Source organism: Salvelinus alpinus, chromosome 2, assembly GCF_045679555.1.
Source record: "Salvelinus alpinus chromosome 2, SLU_Salpinus.1, whole genome shotgun sequence".
Classification (NCBI taxonomy): Eukaryota; Metazoa; Chordata; class Actinopteri; order Salmoniformes; family Salmonidae; genus Salvelinus; species Salvelinus alpinus.
This window is the reverse complement of record NC_092087.1, coordinates 104568025-104586855: the sequence shown is the minus strand read 5'-3', so window position 1 is coordinate 104586855 and position 18831 is coordinate 104568025. Positions and strand designations below refer to the sequence as shown.

General features: G+C 41.9%; 1 protein-coding gene across 2 annotated transcripts in view; it reads right to left on the bottom strand.

Annotated features, from left to right (window-relative positions):
- Positions 1 to 2480: 2480 nt before the first annotated feature.
- brat1 (BRCA1-associated ATM activator 1) overlaps positions 2481 to 18831 on the bottom strand; it is a 65821-nt gene continuing 49470 nt past the window's right edge. For both annotated transcript variants that reach the window (XM_071354790.1, XM_071354781.1), the window contains exon 14: positions 2481 to 3604. In XM_071354790.1, the coding sequence (XP_071210891.1) occupies positions 2642 to 3604 (963 nt within the window). In that variant the 3' untranslated portion in view covers positions 2481 to 2641. The remainder of the gene's footprint in view (positions 3605 to 18831) is intronic.

Below are 18831 nucleotides of genomic sequence, written 5' to 3'. Positions count from 1 at the left end.
CAGCTGACCTGGAATCAGATCCTGTGGTTTCTATCACTTCAGAAGGGACACAGAACAGCTGACCTGGAATCAGATCCTGTGGTTTACACACACGGTGGGTCAGAAACATTGATCAGTGTAACGTTCCAGGGAACTCTAATCTCCAGGAACCATTAGACTGATCATCATGTGGAAGATATATCCTACCTCTCTCCTTCCTCCCTCTCTTCTCTCCTTCCTCCCTCTCTTCTCTCCCTACATCTCTCCTTCCTCCTCTTCTCTCCCTCCATCTCTCCTTCCTCCCTCTCTTCTCTCCAGCCTTCCTCCCTCTCTCCTTCCTCCCTCTCTCACTCCAGCCTTCCTCCCTCTCTCCTTCCTACATCTCTCACTCCAGCCTTCCTCCCTCTCTCCTTCCTCCCTACCTCTCTCCTTCCTCCCTCTCTTCTCTCCTTCCTCCCTCTCTTCTCTCCCTACCTCTCTCCTTCCTCCCTCTCTTCTCTCCCTACCTCTCTCCTTTCTCCCTCTCTTCTCTCCCTACCTCTCTCCTTCCTTCCTCCCTCTCTTCTCTCCCTACCTCTCTCCTTCCTCCCTACTTCTCACCTTCCTCCCTCTCTCTCTCATTCCTCCCTCACTTTTCTCCCAAGTGAAAAATATATTCTCTGTGCCCTCGCTCTCTCCCTACCTCTGTCTACCCTCTCCTCCTCTCTTTCTCCTACTCCTCTCTCACTATCCCCTCCTCTCTCTCCTACTGCCCCTTCTCCCTCCATGTTTCAGAAGTGAGGGAGGCAGGAGTGACAGGTGTGTCTTGTGTACAGCTCCTCCCCCTGTTGGTCCAGAGGTACTGAAGCACATCTTTTTATTAAACTAGAAAAGTCAGTGAAGAACAAATTCTTATTTACAATGACAGCCTACCCCCGGCCAAACCCAGACAACGCTGGGCCAATTGTGCGCCGCCCTATGGGACTTCCAATCATGGCCGGATGTGATTCAGCCTGGATTTGAACAAGGGACTGTAGTGACGCCTCTTGCCCTGAGATGCAGCTGCTCCACTCAGGAGGCCTTGGGACAAGTCAGAGGGTGACTTCCAGAGTGGTGGAGGGAGAATCACTAAACCCACTCTCCTTCCTCCCTCTCTCCTTCCTCCCTCTCTCCTTCCTCCCTCTCTCACAGGAAGCCTGGGGACCAGTCAGAGGGTGACTTCCAGAGTGGTGTAGGGAGAATCACTAAACCCACTCTCCTTCCTCCCTCTCTCACAGGAAGCCTGGGGACAAGTCAGAGGGTGACTTCCAGAGTGCTGGAGGGAGAATCACTAAACCCACTCTCCTTCCTCCCTCTCTCCTTCCTCCCTCTCTCCTTCCTCCCTCTCTCACAGGAAGCCTGGGGACCAGTCAGAGGGTGACTTCCAGAGTGGTGTCGGGAGAATCACTAAACCCACTCTCCTTCCTCCCTCTCTCACAGGAAGCCTGGGGACAAGTCAGAGGGTGACTTCCAGAGTGGTGGAGGGAGAATCACTAAACCCATCGGCTTCAGGAAACACTCACTCAATTCATGTTCCACTTTTAAATAAAACAAGCATGAAATTCAAAATGAGACAATTCCCCCTGTCGTTTTAACAATATATAAACCTCATTAACAGTTACACATTTCATTTGGGGGGGGGGTATTTCATACGTTACCATGTCAACCAGACACAAACAAATACAGGTGTCTTCTAATTAGACACGCCTCTTCGTTCTTCAGTGGGGAAAATCGCACTGCGTTATGGGACATTACTTCTCTCTGAAGCCGTTTGCTGACTCGGTCAAAGTGTCTATCGGAGTATCTAGTAAATCCCTACCCTCTCCATCATTTCCCCTCAGCTTTGGGACACTACTGCCATATGTTAGGAAGGGAGCGTGTGAACGTGCAAATGGAGGGGGAGGGGGGAGGGGTGATTTGGGACTCAGCCTCAGAGGACTTCATCAGTGTGCACTTGTTCTGATTCTCTTTGTCTAGAAGTGTACATTCGTTCACTACCCCTCATGCATTTCAAAGTATAGGATTGGTGGTTTGAGCCCTGAATGCTGATTGGCTGACAGCCGTGGTATATCAGACCTTATTGGTTAACTAAGAACTCATGACTGGAGGGTTTCCACCAATACAGTCCTTTAGATCCCTGAGGGGGCCGTGTCCAACCGGGAGAAGGGGATCACAATGTAGCCACTCTCCTCACTCACTCTCTCTCTCTCTCCTCACTCACTCTCTCTCTCTCCTCACTCTCTCTCTCTCCTCACTCACTCTCTCTCACTCTCTCTCTCACTCTCCTTTCTCACTCACTCTCTCACTCACTCACTCTCTCTCTCCTCACTCGCTTGCTCCTCTCTCCTCACTCTCCTCACTCAGTCTCTCTCCTCCCTCTCTCTCTCTGTCCTCACTCGCTCTCTCCTCACTCACTCACTCTCTCCTCACTCACTCTCAACATTGTTCAACATACCAAGTCAGGAAAACGTTGACACCGGTGGTTTGAAATATCAAAACAGTATCTTTATTTATTTTCCTGGTAGGTGGATGATCAAGAGTTAAGTCCCAATGGAACTCTAACGACAGTATTCACTAGTCAACGTACAGAGGAGAAACAATCATCACAAATAAAACCGTGTTAGTCCATCACAACGTGTGTCGGTCAGTAACAGTCCACTATAACCTCGTCAGTGTGGGAGGTGTCTGTAGCGTTCAGGATGTCCTCCAATAGAGAGAGGGGTGAGTTCTGGACATGGTCACTGCTCTGTGACGACACACTCTGTCTCTCCTCTAGACCCAACGACCACAGCACCTCACACACCCTCGCGCTACCTTCACACCCACTCTTCCCTGTCGACCTATCGCAGGCTTCGGAACCAGCCCCGTCTGTCCTATCAGAAACTCTGTTCCTGTTCGGCCTATCACAACCTACTTCCCTGGACTCTATAACCCAATCAGATCCTCTCTTCTCCTGTAACTTCCTCGTGACCTCCCGCTCCCAAACCTGACCCCTCAGGTCAAAAGTCACCGTGGCAACTGTTGCCGTGGTGTCGTCAGTGGTCATAGCACCTTTCCCTAGCGACCGGGGGACACACACCGCGTCTCGTAGTCGTAGCAACAGACTACAGGCTTTTAAAGCTACAGGTCTGTCACAATCAAACAGGCCGTTGAGTAACGCTGTTACAACACCTAGGTCCACCAACCGAGACAGACCACACACTACAGACGGGTGTGTTGGGGGTGTGTGTGTGTCAGTTGTGGTGTGTGTCAGAAGGGGTGAGGGCTGGCTTGGCGTCACAGCGTAGGGGTGTGTGAGGTCGGTGTGTGTTAGTAGGTTTGTCCCTCCAGAGCCACCGTAAGAGGGAGGAGCTGACCCCAGCTCTGACCCCTGGTGACCTGGAAGTGTTTCCTCCATCAGGAGCTCAACCAGCTCCAGGGTGAGAACTTTGACCTCCCAGTCCAGATCAGTGCTGCCCAGCGATAGGACAGAACGCAGCGAGGAGGAGGAGGAGGATGATGATGGGTGTGTCTTTAGCCAGCTGATGAAGAACTGGACCACAGCACGTCTGGGGAAGACCTCTGAATCCTGAGACAGGATGTCTAGTAACTGACCCAGAGTCTCCTCCTGGAGAGAACACACACAGTAACAACAGTTAACTGCATAACGGTAACGACAGTTACCTGTATAACGGTAACGACAGTTAACTGTATAACGGTAACGACAGTTAACTGTATAACGGTAACGACAGTTACCTGTATAACGGTAACGACAGTTACCTGTATAACGGTAACAACAGTTACCTGTATAACGGTAACAACAGTTACCTGTATAACGGTAACAACAGTTACCTGTATAACGGTAACAACAGTTAACTGTATAACGGTAACAACAGTTACCTGTATAACGGTAACAACAGTTACCTGTATAACGGTAACAACAGTTACCTGTATAACGGTAACAACAGTTACCTGTATAACGGTAACAACAGTTACCTGTATAACGGTAACAACAGTTACCTGTATAACGGTAACAACAGTTAACTGTATAACGGTAACAACAGTTACCTGTATAACGGTAACAACAGTTAACTGTATAACGGTAACAACAGTTACCTGTATAACGGTAACAACAGTTACCTGTATAACGGTAACAACAGTTAACTGTATAACGGTAACAACAGTTAACTGTATAACGGTAACAACAGTTAACTGTATAACGGTAACAACAGTTACCTGTATAACGGTAACAACAGTTACCTGTATAACGGTAACAACAGTTAACTGTATAACGGTAACAACAGTTACCTGTATAACGGTAACAACAGTTACCTGTATAACGGTAACAACAGTTAACGGCATAACGGTAACAACAGTTAACGGCATAACGGTAACAACAGTTAACGGCATAACGGTAACAACAGTTAACTGTATAACGGTAACAACAGTTACCTGTATAACGGTAACAACAGTTAACTGTATAACGGTAACAACAGTTACCTGTATAACGGTAACAACAGTTACCTGTATAACGGTAACAACAGTTAACGGCATAACGGTAACAACAGTTAACGGCATAACGGTAACAACAGTTAACTGTATAACGGTAACAACAGTTAACTGTATAACGGTAACAACAGTTACCTGTATAACGGTAACAACAGTTAACTGTATAACGGTAACAACAGTTAACTGTATAACGGTAACAACAGTTAACTGTATAACGGTAACAACAGTTACCTGTATAACGGTAACAACAGTTAACTGTATAACGGTAACAACAGTTACCTGTATAACGGTAACAACAGTTAACTGTATAACGGTAACAACAGTTAACTGTATAACGGTAACAACAGTTACCTGTATAACGGTAACAACAGTTAACTGTATAACGGTAACAACAGTTACCTGTATAACGGTAACAACAGTTACCTGTATAACGGTAACAACAGTTAACTGTATAACGGTAACAACAGTTACCTGTATAACGGTAACAACAGTTACCTGTATAACGGTAACAACAGTTAACGGCATAACGGTAACAACAGTTAACGGCATAACGGTAACAACAGTTAACGGCATAACGGTAACAACAGTTAACTGTATAACGGTAACAACAGTTACCTGTATAACGGTAACAACAGTTAACTGTATAACGGTAACAACAGTTACCTGTATAACGGTAACAACAGTTAACGGCATAACGGTAACAACAGTTAACGGCATAACGGTAACAACAGTTACCTGTATAACGGTAACAACAGTTAACTGTATAACGGTAACAACAGTTACCTGTATAACGGTAACAACAGTTACCTGTATAACGGTAACAACAGTTAACGGCATAACGGTAACAACAGTTAACGGCATAACGGTAACAACAGTTAACTGTATAACGGTAACAACAGTTACCTGTATAACGGTAACAACAGTTAACTGTATAACGGTAACAACAGTTAACTGTATAACGGTAACAACAGTTACCTGTATAACGGTAACAACAGTTAACTGTATAACGGTAACAACAGTTACCTGTATAACGGTAACAACAGTTAACTGTATAACGGTAACAACAGTTACCTGTATAACGGTAACAACAGTTAACTGTATAACGGTAACAACAGTTACCTGTATAACGGTAACAACAGTTACCTGTATAACGGTAACAACAGTTAACTGTATAACGGTAACAACAGTTACCTGTATAACGGTAACAACAGTTACCTGTATAACGGTAACAACAGTTACCTGTATAACGGTAACAACAGTTACCTGTATAACGGTAACAACAGTTAACGGCATAACGGTAACAACAGTTAACGGCATAACGGTAACAACAGTTAACGGCATAACGGTAACAACAGTTAACTGTATAACGGTAACAACAGTTACCTGTATAACGGTAACAACAGTTAACTGTATAACGGTAACAACAGTTACCTGTATAACGGTAACAACAGTTAACGGCATAACGGTAACAACAGTTAACGGCATAACGGTAACAACAGTTAACTGTATAACGGTAACAACAGTTACCTGTATAACGGTAACAACAGTTAACTGTATAACGGTAACAACAGTTAACTGTATAACGGTAACAACAGTTAACTGTATAACGGTAACAACAGTTACCTGTATAACGGTAACAACAGTTAACTGTATAACGGTAACAACAGTTACCTGTATAACGGTAACAACAGTTAACTGTATAACGGTAACAACAGTTACCTGTATAACGGTAACAACAGTTAACTGTATAACGGTAACAACAGTTACCTGTATAACGGTAACAACAGTTACCTGTATAACGGTAATACAATCATCATGATGAACACCAAAATATGGACCCAAAGTTACAAAGTTACAACAGTAAACACCCCCACCACTACAACACCCTCAACACATCACAACACCACAACACCCTCAACACCTCACCACAACACAACCAACACCACAACACCATATCGTTCTGTTATAAGTCCACAAATACATGACAGCCAGACAAGCCAGTGTATATGACTCAAACAGAGATTACACGTTTTACTTTGCTATTTCGGAAAACATAGCAACGTTTAAGACGTGGATTTCATGATGTTGAAACGTTAACAAAAGTAGTTTGAAGTAATGTTTTCATCTTAGTTGCTCAACAAAACTATTTTAAGCAGTGAAATTCCTGAGGAAATCAGCTTTGTTTACATAGCGGGGATGAAAAGAACGTCGTTTTGAAAGTCGAAGCGTCAGGTCGTCACGCCGTTGATATAGCAACGGCCGCTAATAGCTCCACGTCGCATCCCATTGCGACACGTGGAGGACGACACTTTTTGTCAAGTGGACATTATTTACCCCATAATGACAAAGTGAAAACATGTTTTATTTAGATTTCTTTGCAAATTCTTTGAAAATGAAATACAGAAATATCTCATTTACATAAGTATTCACACCCCTGAGTCAATACATGTTCGAATCACCTTTGGCAGTGATTACAGCTATGAGTCTTCCTGGGTAAGTCTCTAAGAGCTTTGCACACCTGGATTGTACAATATTTGGCCATTATTCTTTTCAAAATTATTCAAGCTCTATCAAATTGGTTGTTGATCATTGCTAGACAACCATTTTCAGGTCTTGGAATCGATTTTCAAGTAGATTTAAGTCAAATCTAACTAAGCCACTCAGGAACATTCAATGTCTTATTGGTAAGCAACTCCAGTGTAGATTTGGCCTTGTGTTTTAGCTTATTGTCCTGCTGAAAGGTGAATTCATCTCCCAGTGTCTGGTGGAAAGCAGACTGAACCAGGTTTTCCTCTAGGAGTTTGCCTGTGTAGCTCCATTCAGTTAATTTTTTATCCGGAAAAACTCCCCAGTCCTTAATGACTGCAAGCATACCCATAACATGATGCGGCCACCACTATGTTTGAAAATACGGAGAGTGGTGCTAAGTAATGTGTGGATTTGCCCCAAACGTAACACTTTGTATTCAGGACAAAAAGGGACTTGCTTTGCCACATTTTTTGCAGTAATTCTTTAGTGCCTTGTTGCAAACAGGATGCATTTTTTAGGAATATATATATTCTGTACAGACTTCCTTCTTTTCACTCTGTCATTTAGGTTAGTATTGTGGAGTAACTACAATGTTGTTGATCCATCCTCAGTTTTCTCCTATTACATGCAACTTAAACATATTTTGACTCCTGAACTTATTTAGGCTTGCCATAACAAAAAGGCATTTATTTTTTTATTTAACCTTTATTTAACTAGGCAATCTCTGACCGTACACAGTATATCTGATAGTACACAGTATATCTGACAGTAAACAGTATATCTGACTGTACACAGTATATCTGACAGTACACAGTATATCTGACTGTACACAGTATATCTGACAGTACACAGTATATCTGACAGTACACAGTACATCTGACAGTACACAGTATATCTGACAGTATACAGTATATCTGACAGCACACAGTATATCTGACAGCACACAGTATATCTGACTGTACACAGTATATCTGACTGTACACAGTATATCTGACTGTACACAGTATATCTGACAGTACACAGTATATCTGACATCTGACAGTACACCGTATATCTGACAGTACACAGTATATCTGACCTAGGATTGGACAGTCCTCTCTGAAGGCTCAGAACACAGTATATCTGACAGTAAACAGTATATCTGACAGTACACAGTATATCTGACAGTACACAGTATATCTGACATCTGACAGTACACCGTATATCTGACAGTACACAGTATATCTGACAGTACACGGTATATCTGACAGTACACGGTATATCTGACAGTACACAGTATATCTGACAGTACACAGTATATCTGACAGTACACAGTATATCTGACAGTACACAGTACATCTGACATTACACCGTATATCTGACAGTACACAGTATATCTGACAGTACACAGTATATCTGACAGTACATAGTATATCTGACAGTACACGGTATATCTGACAGTACACGGTATATCTGACAGTACACGGTATATCTGACTGCACACAGGATATCTGACTGCACACAGTATATCTGACAGTACACAGTATATCTGACAGTACACAGTATATCTGACCTAGGATTGGACAGTCCTCTCTGAAGGCTCAGTACACAGTATATCTGACAGTACACAGTATATCTGACTGCACACAGTATATCTGACAGTACACAGTATATCTGACAGTACATCTGACAGTACACAGTATATCTGACAGTACACGGTATATCTGACAGTACACAGTATATCTGACAGTACACGGTATATCTGACAGTACACGGTATATCTGACTGCACACAGGATATCTGACTGCACACAGTATATCTGACTGCACACAGTATATCTGACAGTACACAGTATATCTGACCTAGGATTGGACAGTCCTCTCTGAAGGCTCAGTACACAGTATATCTGACAGTACACAGTATATCTGACAGTACACAGTATATCTGACAGTACACAGTATATCTGACAGTACATCTGACAGTACACAGTATATCTGACAGTACACAGTATATCTGACAGTACATCTGACAGTACATCTGACAGTACACAGTATATCTGACTGTACACAGTATATCTGACAGTACACGGTATATCTGACAGTACACGGTATATCTGACAGTACACAGTATATCTGACATCTGACAGTACACCGTATATCTGACAGTACACAGTATATCTGACAGTACACGGTATATCTGACAGTACACGGTATATCTGACAGTACACAGTATATCTGACAGTACACAGTATATCTGACAGTTCACAGTAAATCTGACAGTACACAGTACATCTGACATTACACCGTATATCTGACAGTACACGGTATATCTGACAGTACACAGTATATCTGACAGTACATAGTATATCTGACAGTACACGGTATATCTGACAGTACACGGTATATCTGACAGTACACGGTATATCTGACTGCACACAGGATATCTGACTGCACACAGTATATCTGACAGTACACAGTATATCTGACAGTACACAGTATATCTGAATTAGGATTGGACAGTCCTCTCTGAAGGCTCAGTACACAGTATATCTGACAGTACACAGTATATCTGACTGCACACAGTATATCTGACAGTACACAGTATATCTGACAGTACATCTGACAGTACACAGTATATCTGACAGTACACGGTATATCTGACAGTACACAGTATATCTGACAGTACACGGTATATCTGACAGTACACGGTATATCTGACTGCACACAGGATATCTGACTGCACACAGTATATCTGACTGCACACAGTATATCTGACAGTACACAGTATATCTGACAGTACACAGTATATCTGACCTAGGATTGGACAGTCCTCTCTGAAGGCTCAGTACACAGTATATCTGACAGTACACAGTATATCTGACAGTACACAGTATATCTGACAGTACACAGTATATCTGACAGTACATCTGACAGTACACAGTATATCTGACAGTACACAGTATATCTGACAGTACATCTGACAGTACATCTGACAGTACACAGTATATCTGACTGTACACAGTATATCTGACAGTACACGGTATATCTGACAGTACACGGTATATCTGACAGTACACAGTATATCTGACATCTGACAGTACACCGTATATCTGACAGTACACAGTATATCTGACAGTACACGGTATATCTGACAGTACACGGTATATCTGACAGTACACAGTATATCTGACAGTACACAGTATATCTGACAGTACACAGTATATCTGACAGTACACAGTACATCTGACATCTGACAGTACACCGTATATCTGACAGTACACGGTATATCTGACAGTACACAGTATATCTGACAGTACATAGTATATCTGACAGTACACGGTATATCTGACAGTACACGGTATATCTGACAGTACACGGTATATCTGACAGTACACGGTATATCTGACAGTACACAGTATATCTGACACTACACAGTATATCTGACCTAGGATTGGACAGTCCTCTCTGAAGGCTCAGTACACAGTATATCTGACAGTACACAGTATATCTGACTGCACACAGTATATCTGACAGTACACAGTATATCTGACAGTACATCTGACAGTACACAGTATATCTGACAGTACACGGTATATCTGACAGTACACAGTATATCTGACAGTACACGGTATATCTGACAGTACACGGTATATCTGACTGCACACAGGATATCTGACTGCACACAGTATATCTGACTGCACACAGTATATCTGACAGTACACAGTATATCTGACAGTACACAGTATATCTGACCTAGGATTGGACAGTCCTCTCTGAAGGCTCAGTACACAGTATATCTGACAGTACACAGTATATCTGACAGTACACAGTATATCTGACAGTACACAGTATATCTGACAGTACATCTGACAGTACACAGTATATCTGACAGTACATCTGACAGTACATCTGACAGTACACAGTATATCTGACTGTACACAGTATATCTGACAGTACACGGTATATCTGACAGTACACGGTATATCTGACAGTACACGGTATATCTGACAGTACACGGTATATCTGACAGTACACGGTATATCTGACAGTACACGGTATATCTGACAGTACACGGTATATCTGACTGTACACGGTATATCTGACAGTACACGGTATATCTGACAGTACACGGTATATCTGACAGTACACGGTATATCTGACAGTACACGGTATATCTGACAGTACACGGTATATCTGACAGTACACGGTAAATCTGACAGTACACGGTATATCTGACAGTACACGGTATATCTGACTGCACACAGGATATCTGACTGCACACAGGATATCTGACTGCACACAGTATATCTGACAGTACACAGTATATCTGACAGTACACAGTATATCTGACCTAGGATTGGACAGTCCTCTCTGAAGGCTCAGTACACAGTATATCTGACAGTACACAGTATATCTGACTGCACACAGTATATCTGACAGTACACAGTATATCTGACAGTACATCTGACAGTACACAGTATATCTGACAGTACACGGTATATCTGACAGTACACAGTATATCTGACAGTACACGGTATATCTGACAGTACACGGTATATCTGACTGCACACAGGATATCTGACTGCACACAGTATATCTGACTGCACACAGTATATCTGACAGTACACAGTATATCTGACCTAGGATTGGACAGTCCTCTCTGAAGGCTCAGTACACAGTATATCTGACAGTACACAGTATATCTGACAGTACACAGTATATCTGACAGTACACAGTATATCTGACAGTACATCTGACAGTACACAGTATATCTGACAGTACACAGTATATCTGACAGTACATCTGACAGTACATCTGACAGTACACAGTATATCTGACTGTACACAGTATATCTGACAGTACACGGTATATCTGACAGTACACGGTATATCTGACAGTACACAGTATATCTGACATCTGACAGTACACCGTATATCTGACAGTACACAGTATATCTGACAGTACACGGTATATCTGACAGTACACGGTATATCTGACAGTACACAGTATATCTGACAGTACACAGTATATCTGACAGTACACAGTAAATCTGACAGTACACAGTACATCTGACATTACACCGTATATCTGACAGTACACGGTATATCTGACAGTACACAGTATATCTGACAGTACATAGTATATCTGACAGTACACGGTATATCTGACAGTACACGGTATATCTGACAGTACACGGTATATCTGACTGCACACAGGATATCTGACTGCACACAGTATATCTGACAGTACACAGTATATCTGACAGTACACAGTATATCTGAATTAGGATTGGACAGTCCTCTCTGAAGGCTCAGTACACAGTATATCTGACAGTACACAGTATATCTGACTGCACACAGTATATCTGACAGTACACAGTATATCTGACAGTACATCTGACAGTACACAGTATATCTGACAGTACACGGTATATCTGACAGTACACAGTATATCTGACAGTACACGGTATATCTGACAGTACACGGTATATCTGACTGCACACAGGATATCTGACTGCACACAGTATATCTGACTGCACACAGTATATCTGACAGTACACAGTATATCTGACAGTACACAGTATATCTGACCTAGGATTGGACAGTCCTCTCTGAAGGCTCAGTACACAGTATATCTGACAGTACACAGTATATCTGACAGTACACAGTATATCTGACAGTACACAGTATATCTGACAGTACATCTGACAGTACACAGTATATCTGACAGTACATCTGACAGTACATCTGACAGTACACAGTATATCTGACTGTACACAGTATATCTGACAGTACACGGTATATCTGACAGTACACGGTATATCTGACAGTACACAGTATATCTGACATCTGACAGTACACCGTATATCTGACAGTACACAGTATATCTGACAGTACACGGTATATCTGACAGTACACGGTATATCTGACAGTACACAGTATATCTGACAGTACACAGTATATCTGACAGTACACAGTAAATCTGACAGTACACAGTACATCTGACATTACACCGTATATCTGACAGTACACGGTATATCTGACAGTACACAGTATATCTGACAGTACATAGTATATCTGACAGTACACGGTATATCTGACAGTACACGGTATATCTGACAGTACACGGTATATCTGACTGCACACAGGATATCTGACTGCACACAGTATATCTGACAGTACACAGTATATCTGACAGTACACAGTATATCTGAATTAGGATTGGACAGTCCTCTCTGAAGGCTCAGTACACAGTATATCTGACAGTACACAGTATATCTGACTGCACACAGTATATCTGACAGTACACAGTATATCTGACAGTACATCTGACAGTACACAGTATATCTGACAGTACACGGTATATCTGACAGTACACAGTATATCTGACAGTACACGGTATATCTGACAGTACACGGTATATCTGACTGCACACAGGATATCTGACTGCACACAGTATATCTGACTGCACACAGTATATCTGACAGTACACAGTATATCTGACAGTACACAGTATATCTGACCTAGGATTGGACAGTCCTCTCTGAAGGCTCAGTACACAGTATATCTGACAGTACACAGTATATCTGACAGTACACAGTATATCTGACAGTACACAGTATATCTGACAGTACATCTGACAGTACACAGTATATCTGACAGTACACAGTATATCTGACAGTACATCTGACAGTACATCTGACAGTACACAGTATATCTGACTGTACACAGTATATCTGACAGTACACGGTATATCTGACAGTACACGGTATATCTGACAGTACACAGTATATCTGACATCTGACAGTACACCGTATATCTGACAGTACACAGTATATCTGACAGTACACGGTATATCTGACAGTACACAGTATATCTGACAGTACACAGTATATCTGACAGTACACAGTATATCTGACAGTACACAGTACATCTGACAGTACACCGTATATCTGACAGTACACGGTATATCTGACAGTACACAGTATATCTGACAGTACATAGTATATCTGACAGTACACGGTATATCTGACAGTACACGGTATATCTGACAGTACACGGTATATCTGACAGTACACGGTATATCTGACAGTACACAGTATATCTGACACTACACAGTATATCTGACCTAGGATTGGACAGTCCTCTCTGAAGGCTCAGTACACAGTATATCTGACAGTACACAGTATATCTGACTGCACACAGTATATCTGACAGTACACAGTATATCTGACAGTACATCTGACAGTACACAGTATATCTGACAGTACACGGTATATCTGACAGTACACAGTATATCTGACAGTACACGGTATATCTGACAGTACACGGTATATCTGACTGCACACAGGATATCTGACTGCACACAGTATATCTGACTGCACACAGTATATCTGACAGTACACAGTATATCTGACAGTACACAGTATATCTGACCTAGGATTGGACAGTCCTCTCTGAAGGCTCAGTACACAGTATATCTGACAGTACACAGTATATCTGACAGTACACAGTATATCTGACAGTACACAGTATATCTGACAGTACATCTGACAGTACACAGTATATCTGACAGTACATCTGACAGTACATCTGACAGTACACAGTATATCTGACTGTACACAGTATATCTGACAGTACACGGTATATCTGACAGTACACGGTATATCTGACAGTACACGGTATATCTGACAGTACACGGTATATCTGACAGTACACGGTATATCTGACAGTACACGGTATATCTGACAGTACACGGTATATCTGACTGTACACGGTATATCTGACAGTACACGGTATATCTGACAGTACACGGTATATCTGACAGTACACGGTATATCTGACAGTACACGGTATATCTGACAGTACACGGTATATCTGACAGTACACGGTAAATCTGACAGTACACGGTATATCTGACAGTACACGGTATATCTGACTGCACACAGGATATCTGACTGCACACAGGATATCTGACTGCACACAGTATATCTGACAGTACACAGTATATCTGACAGTACACAGTATATCTGACCTAGGATTGGACAGTCCTCTCTGAAGGCTCAGTACACAGTATATCTGACAGTACACAGTATATCTGACTGCACACAGTATATCTGACAGTACACAGTATATCTGACAGTACATCTGACAGTACACAGTATATCTGACAGTACACGGTATATCTGACAGTACACAGTATATCTGACAGTACACGGTATATCTGACAGTACACGGTATATCTGACTGCACACAGGATATCTGACTGCACACAGTATATCTGACTGCACACAGTATATCTGACAGTACACAGTATATCTGACCTAGGATTGGACAGTCCTCTCTGAAGGCTCAGTACACAGTATATCTGACAGTACACAGTATATCTGACAGTACACAGTATATCTGACAGTACACAGTATATCTGACAGTACATCTGACAGTACACAGTATATCTGACAGTACACAGTATATCTGACAGTACATCTGACAGTACATCTGACAGTACACAGTATATCTGACTGTACACAGTATATCTGACAGTACACGGTATATCTGACAGTACACGGTATATCTGACAGTACACAGTATATCTGACATCTGACAGTACACCGTATATCTGACAGTACACAGTATATCTGACAGTACACGGTATATCTGACAGTACACGGTATATCTGACAGTACACAGTATATCTGACAGTACACAGTATATCTGACAGTACACAGTAAATCTGACAGTACACAGTACATCTGACATTACACCGTATATCTGACAGTACACGGTATATCTGACAGTACACAGTATATCTGACAGTACATAGTATATCTGACAGTACACGGTATATCTGACAGTACACGGTATATCTGACAGTACACGGTATATCTGACTGCACACAGGATATCTGACTGCACACAGTATATCTGACAGTACACAGTATATCTGACAGTACACAGTATATCTGAATTAGGATTGGACAGTCCTCTCTGAAGGCTCAGTACACAGTATATCTGACAGTACACAGTATATCTGACTGCACACAGTATATCTGACAGTACACAGTATATCTGACAGTACATCTGACAGTACACAGTATATCTGACAGTACACGGTATATCTGACAGTACACAGTATATCTGACAGTACACGGTATATCTGACAGTACACGGTATATCTGACTGCACACAGGATATCTGACTGCACACAGTATATCTGACTGCACACAGTATATCTGACAGTACACAGTATATCTGACAGTACACAGTATATCTGACCTAGGATTGGACAGTCCTCTCTGAAGGCTCAGTACACAGTATATCTGACAGTACACAGTATATCTGACAGTACACAGTATATCTGACAGTACACAGTATATCTGACAGTACATCTGACAGTACACAGTATATCTGACAGTACACAGTATATCTGACAGTACATCTGACAGTACATCTGACAGTACACAGTATATCTGACTGTACACAGTATATCTGACAGTACACGGTATATCTGACAGTACACGGTATATCTGACAGTACACAGTATATCTGACATCTGACAGTACACCGTATATCTGACAGTACACAGTATATCTGACAGTACACGGTATATCTGACAGTACACGGTATATCTGACAGTACACAGTATATCTGACAGTACACAGTATATCTGACAGTACACAGTATATCTGACAGTACACAGTACATCTGACATCTGACAGTACACCGTATATCTGACAGTACACGGTATATCTGACAGTACACAGTATATCTGACAGTACATAGTATATCTGACAGTACACGGTATATCTGACAGTACACGGTATATCTGACAGTACACGGTATATCTGACTGCACACAGGATATCTGACTGCACACAGTATATCTGACAGTACACAGTATATCTGACAGTACACAGTATATCTGACCTAGGATTGGACAGTCCTCTCTGAAGGCTCAGTACACAGTATATCTGACAGTACACAGTATATCTGACTGCACACAGTATATCTGACAGTACACAGTATATCTGACAGTACATCTGACAGTACACAGTATATCTGACAGTACACGGTATATCTGACAGTACACAGTATATCTGACAGTACACGGTATATCTGACAGTACACGGTATATCTGACTGCACACAGGATATCTGACTGCACACAGTATATCTGACTGCACACAGTATATCTGACAGTACACAGTATATCTGACAGTACACAGTATATCTGACCTAGGATTGGACAGTCCTCTCTGAAGGCTCAGTACACAGTATATCTGACAGTACACAGTATATCTGACAGTACACAGTATATCTGACAGTACACAGTATATCTGACAGTACATCTGACAGTACACAGTATATCTGACAGTACATCTGACAGTACATCTGACAGTACACAGTATATCTGACTGTACACAGTATATCTGACAGTACACGGACTGTACACAGTATATCTGACAGTACACGGTATATCTGACAGTACACGGTATATCTGACAGTACACAGTATATCTGACATCTGACAGTACACCGTATATCTGACAGTACACAGTATATCTGACAGTACACGGTATATCTGACAGTACACAGTATATCTGACAGTACACAGTATATCTGACAGTACACAGTATATCTGACAGTACACAGTACATCTGACAGTACACCGTATATCTGACAGTACACGGTATATCTGACAGTACACAGTATATCTGACAGTACATAGTATATCTGACAGTACACGGTATATCTGACAGTACACGGTATATCTGACAGTACACGGTATATCTGACAGTACACGGTATATCTGACAGTACACAGTATATCTGACACTACACAGTATATCTGACCTAGGATTGGACAGTCCTCTCTGAAGGCTCAGTACACAGTATATCTGACAGTACACAGTATATCTGACTGCACACAGTATATCTGACAGTACACAGTATATCTGACAGTACATCTGACAGTACACAGTATATCTGACAGTACACGGTATATCTGACAGTACACAGTATATCTGACAGTACACGGTATATCTGACAGTACACGGTATATCTGACTGCACACAGGATATCTGACTGCACACAGTATATCTGACTGCACACAGTATATCTGACAGTACACAGTATATCTGACAGTACACAGTATATCTGACCTAGGATTGGACAGTCCTCTCTGAAGGCTCAGTACACAGTATATCTGACAGTACACAGTATATCTGACAGTACACAGTATATCTGACAGTACACAGTATATCTGACAGTACATCTGACAGTACACAGTATATCTGACAGTACATCTGACAGTACATCTGACAGTACACAGTATATCTGACTGTACACAGTATATCTGACAGTACACGGTATATCTGACAGTACACGGTATATCTGACAGTACACGGTATATCTGACAGTACACGGTATATCTGACAGTACACGGTATATCTGACAGTACACGGTATATCTGACAGTACACGGTATATCTGACTGTACACGGTATATCTGACAGTACACGGTATATCTGACAGTACACGGTATATCTGACAGTACACGGTATATCTGACAGTACACGGTATATCTGACAGTACACGGTATATCTGACAGTACACGGTAAATCTGACAGTACACGGTATATCTGACAGTACACGGTATATCTGACTGCACACAGGATATCTGACTGCACACAGGATATCTGACTGCACACAGTATATCTGACAGTACACAGTATATCTGACAGTACACAGTATATCTGACCTAGGATTGGACAGTCCTCTCTGAAGGCTCAGTACACAGTATATCTGACAGTACACAGTATATCTGACTGCACACAGTATATCTG